Source organism: Adiantum capillus-veneris, chromosome 3 (assembly GCF_014529385.1).
Source record: "Adiantum capillus-veneris isolate H3 chromosome 3, ASM1452938v2, whole genome shotgun sequence".
In the NCBI taxonomy this organism is placed as follows: domain Eukaryota; kingdom Viridiplantae; phylum Streptophyta; class Polypodiopsida; order Polypodiales; family Pteridaceae; genus Adiantum; species Adiantum capillus-veneris.
The window spans coordinates 95779367-95784920 of NC_140933.1; the positions used below are offsets into that span (position 1 = coordinate 95779367).

At 40.0% G+C, this 5554-nt stretch overlaps 1 protein-coding gene across 1 annotated transcript; it reads right to left on the reverse strand.

Moving 5' to 3' along the window:
- Positions 1–2799: 2799 nt before the first annotated feature.
- On the reverse strand, positions 2800–4951 carry LOC147461339 (uncharacterized). Its single transcript, XM_086508910.1, has one exon. The coding sequence runs from the start codon at positions 4920–4922 to the stop codon at positions 3027–3029; it is 1896 nt and encodes a 631-aa protein (XP_086365036.1). The 5' UTR covers positions 4923–4951; the 3' UTR covers positions 2800–3026.
- Positions 4952–5554: the final 603 nt, after the last annotated feature.

Below are 5554 nucleotides of genomic sequence, written 5' to 3' on the forward strand. Positions count from 1 at the left end.
GATAGCTGATGTAAGTTTGGTCTTTAGATGGTGTCATGACTCGACACGAACATGGCAAGTTCTTGTAATTTTTTTGAGATGATCAATATAATTCACTCACAATTGTGAGTTTTGTTTTTTTTTTTTTTTTTTTTTTTAAGATATGAAAAGTTAAGTGTAAGTGTGTGGAGGCTTACACGCAAGGTGAAAAGTTGTTCAAAAGATATCGAAAGTCAAAAAAAGTGTAGAAGTGTAGAGAAGATGAAATGAACACTCTCATCTTTTTATAAAAGAGAAACCTTGCACGTGATTACTCTCTTTTCTTCTCTCTCTCTCCCTCCCCTCCACGTGTTGGCCTTAGCCATTCTCTAGAGGAGTCATCTAACACTTGTAAAAAAATCGTAGCCTTTGAAAACTTTCTTTCTAACTACCATTCTCTATACCCCTCCACGTCATGGGTTTGTGGACAGGAAGAAAATGACAATGAAGAGATGGCCTCTCCTCTTTTGCATCATGCTTCTCTCTTATTGGTTAAGAGGTGGCTATCTTCTCGACCACAATCTCACCAATGCTTGAGAGAAATTATTTTGTAAAAACTTTAGAACCCTACACTTGGAAAATTTTAGAGGCCACAATCTCACCAATGCTTGAAAAATAGTATTTTGAAAAAAAAAAGAAAAATCTACACATGGAAAATTTTAGAGGTAACAAGACTAAATTTATGAAGGTTTTTACACTAAATTCTCTACATTTTGAAGGTTCCTCACCGTCAATTTTAAGATTTAGAAGTAAAGGTGGGATTACAATCAAGCACTGATAATTTTTCACACTAATATGGTAGAGCGCCTCTCTTGAGGAATATTTGCTAGTCGCCAACCTAGTTTCTTCAATATTATGGTTTTTTGGATGTGTGTTTTGTGTACAAGTGATCTCTTATTACAAGATGACTCCTTATTTCAATGGTTATGGTGATTTCTCTGAGGGAGTTGTCTTGGTTTGGGTGATTATTGTCTCTACATGTGCTACTTGGATGAGGCCTAGGTTTGTTTATGATAGTAATGCTACTTGATCTCTGGTGGATGAATTATTTTCCTCTTTTGGCCATCATAGTCTCTATGTCTTTCCTATAACCTCTACCTCTCCCTCTTTGGGTGTTCATCTACATCCTATACACCCTCTACCATCTCTCTTGGTAGCTTCCATTAGCTAGGCTCCTCAACTGTAGCTATTCCATCTTTTGGTTGATACGCTCTATTTAACATGAAAAAGCCTATACAACATTTTATGAACCTCTCCCTACTTCATAACCTTTTTTTATTACATGGTTTACTCATAGAATCTTTATATTGTGCTCCACCTTTGTTGTGTGCCAAACGGTCGCTAGCTTTACAAATTGTTTCATTTATTTTTGCTTATGCTATGGAAGTTTATATTTTCAAGAGAAATTTCATTTCTTTCTTTTCTTTTCTTTTTTGAAGGGGGGAGGGACACAAGTCCTAGTGCTCCAAAAAAAACTTACGTTTAGTGTAATTCCACCTACAAATTTTGACATTTACATATACATTTTAAAAGGTGAGAAAACCTACAAAATTTAGAGAAATTTAGCGGCAGAACATTTAAATTTAGTCAATTTACCTCAAAAATTCTAATGTGTAGGTTTGCCAAGTTTTTGCCAAAAAAAAATAAAAAAATTCTTGAGCACTGGACACAACCTAAGTGTTGGTGATGGTGTCAACTGGTGCTAGCTCAGTTGGTAGAGTCATAGCCTATGTGCCTAAGGTCTTGGGTTCAATCCCCCCTTGGCGACCTGAAGACATGTTCCAAGTCCTTAGGGACTGTTTCCATATGCGGGTGTGTGCATGTGATGTAATGCCTCTTTCACTACCTGTGAGGCTGTTGTACTTAGGGTGTGTGCGTGTGTTTCAAAGCTCTTGTACTCTTTAAGAAAAAAAAAACAGATGTTAGTGATGGTTCCTTTGACTTGTCGACATTCCTCTCTCTCTCTCCCTCTCTCTTTATACTCCCTCAAGATTGAGATAGGTTGATATGATGCCAAACCAAAGCGAGTGGGGAGGAGCATTTCATGTACACATTCTTGACGTACGTAAGAATTGACACACTCTCCATATAGAAAGGCTCCTGGATTAATGAGGACTCAAGAGACTCGAGAGTTGCAGACTCGGACCCACAGACTTAGTAGTAAGCCCTGCAGAGGACCACATGAATTTCCAGAATAGGGCAGTTATTCTACTTAACTTTTACGAGGAAATCCTCCAGGGATGGACACAGCCACTCAGACCACACTCACATCTTCTAAAAACATAACAGCACACCCAGATCCTTAAACAACCATAGAGTGACATTTTCTCCAAATTTCAATAGATACTCGCCGCTAGACACAACCTATACTTCGTTTCTCCTTCAATGACGGCTATCTCACACTTAAAACCAAATCATGCTAGAAGCTACCTCATTACATTGGTTCCTACTCCATGACACCTGAAAGCGGTGTTTACCGAATGTGATATTCAATTATGTAGTTCTGTGCTTTAACCTTCTACTCGCATTCCCTGATCCAGAGGATGCTTGACAAATGTACTATTGATGTGTCTAATGGACCCCCTTCGACATTCCTTTTCTTGAATGCATCTATGTCACGCTGTAACAGAGTGGTGATAGTAGCGTTCACTACCGAGAGAGTAATGGGAATGAAGCACTTTCACGAGCACAACATCAAGGTGTTATTACACTAAATATACATCCAAAAATGCAGCTCTGTAACACGCCAAATGATCACATGTTATTATATTACGAACGATAAAGCTCAAGTAGTTTTATTCAAAAGGCCATAATCATTGCCACCAGCTGACAACATACGAGTTAAAACATAATTAGTGTATGTTAAGTTAATTCTTACATACTGTACAAGTCTGTAGTATTGAAGACCTTTTTGGAATCCTTGCCAAAAAATGAACGATATGAGAAGTAAAAGCTCACAAAATAGGAAGCTTTCGAATAATGAAGTATATACATCAAAAAGCCCATCATCAGACCACTTGCCATGCTTGTTCCATGCTGTCGTCCACTTCTTCGCGTGCTTGATTACCCACAAGCACAGCATCTTCATCCCACCATGTGTCCGACAGGGGAGGCTCCTTTAATTTTGACGAGCTTCCATGAGCTTCAGTTCCATCGTAAAACTTTAAACCACCGGAGACAGTATCATCACACTCAAAACGGCCATCAAAATAGCTATAATTGCTTAAAACCTGATCACCTGTGTCGTAGTAACCACCACATATGCTATCCACTCCTTGGCACAAGTGTGAGCCACCATATTTGACATCCCAATCGGCTGATCGATCATAAAAGAAACAATAGTTCTCATTTAATTGAATAGAACCATCATGGAAAAACCCCATCTCTTTGCCACTTTCAACAGTAGATTGAGAGTCAGCAGGATAAACAATATCCCCATCCATTTGCCTGCTTTGAACAGCATTTCCATCATTAAGGCAGTCATTTGAACCAACATGAGAACTGCGTACACAACCATCATAAGATTGACTAAGGGTACTACGAAAACTGCATTCATCATCAGAAACATCTTGGTCAGCATCGTCTAGCATATCACAAACGTCACTCCTCAGACCACAATCTGAGATATGCGATGAGGGTGGATGCTCTCCAAAACCTGAAGCAAAGTAATCCATGGTTCCTTCCAAGGGATCTGAGGAAAGAATGTTCTTCGTGCAATCATGATCGTTAAGAGAAGATGATGAGACCAATCGAATCACACTATCATGCACACTGCAGCGTGTGCTTGTCAAATAATTTGCAATTTTCCTTGCCAAGTATGCATATTCCTTGCTATGAATCCTTGATAAAACCCTTGCGACAAAATTTATGGCATTAACCTGCATATGCTCTTCTAGAGTTGAAAATCCGGTGTAGATGTTATGCAGTAGCTGCAAGATGGGAGCTTCCATATCCAAAAAGTTCCTGTTTATGCGATACATTACCAGTGGGGCTACTTGATGTGGCAACAAAAACCTGCAAGCTGCCCAATAGGCTTCTTCCAAGAGCCGGGGCTGCTGTGTACTTTCATCAGGAAAATGCAAACAAGAGAGCTTACTTGTACCAGGAGGTAGGATTAGGTCCAGAGCTTTTGAGACATGAGCACCGCACATGATCGAGTCTTCTAATTCAAAATCCTCATTGTGATCATCATGATGCTCTTTCTGAGAACAGAGCACAACATCATCAACGCGTGCATCGTGAAAAGACACGTCACTGTTTAATTCCTGTGTAGATGGTAGGCTCTGTGGAAGACAAGAACCCAATTCCATTTTCTGCATACATGATGTCTGCGTGAGAGAGCTGCTTTCCATCTCTCCATGTGAAACATCTTCACTTTGATAAGAAAGCGGAACACCCTTCTTTCCGTTCTCCTCAACACCTGATTTCCCCATCCCTTCTTCATGAAACTGGTGTCCTCCCCACTGCAGACGGAGGCAAGACCTATTCCATGAATAGTACCTGGCGCAAGTGGCGCAAAGCATCACGTTCCACCATAACAGCGCAAAAGGGAAGAGGGTTTCCCAGAGGCTGCGGAGGACATGCAGCATCTCCATCATAGCTGGAAAACCAGAAACCATGGGATATCTCAAGCTGTTCTGCTTCTTCACGTCCTTGCTGCTCAGACGGCTTACCTTGGTCTCAAGATGCGGGAAGTTAACAGAGTTCTCCATGGCCATCAAGAACGAACATGTGCACAGAAAGAGGAGGGAGGGGATCGCTAGGTGTATTGTGTCTCGTCTCTGTCTGTGTGTGTGTGTGGCCAGAGCACGGTATCGGAGAGGCAAATTTGTTAATAATGAAGCTTTGCGTGCAGCAAGTGCGGATAAAAGTGTACATAGCCTAGAGCAAACGTGGATAAACATATCTCTACCATAATGCTCCTGGACTTGTGGTTCCTATCGCCATTGAAATGTGGTTAGGTTGTTCCACATATAACTAGGGTAAAGGAGCTAACTTGGAGACAAAAATTTCTGAGCCCCCGGTCACCAAAGGACCCACATCCAACTTAGACACAGAAAAACAGGCATATTCTTAAAATCTTGCGTATGTGTCTTGTTGTGATTTGTACCAAAACCGAGCCTTGAGTGTTGCTAATGCATCAAAAAACCTCAAAATTGATTCTTTTCTCAAATGGAGCATTGAAAAAAAATCCCAAAAAATATTAATCTTGGTATCATCTGATTCTCTTTTTCATGAGGATTTTGGTGCAATGTCTAAATATTCAAAAATCCCTACCCCCCATACCCCTCAAAAAAATTAAATATTAAAAAACGATTAGCTTGTTCACAAATTGCCTCTAGAGTGGCTCCTTGACCCTATGAGGTCTTTGATTCATCGAGGCACTATATAAGTCGAAAGTTTTTATACAACAAAATACAATCCATATGACTAATTGTCATCAAGGATCTTATTCATAATCTTCAAGGCTCTCCTTGCTAAAGGGAAATATAAGCACATGACTAATTGTCATCAAGGATCTTATTCATAATCCTCA

Excerpts from the sequence above, each read along its gene's own strand:
- LOC147461339 (XM_086508910.1), bottom strand. The coding sequence starts at position 4,922 with ATGTTTATCCACGTTTGCTCTAGGCTATGTACACTTTTATCCGCACTT.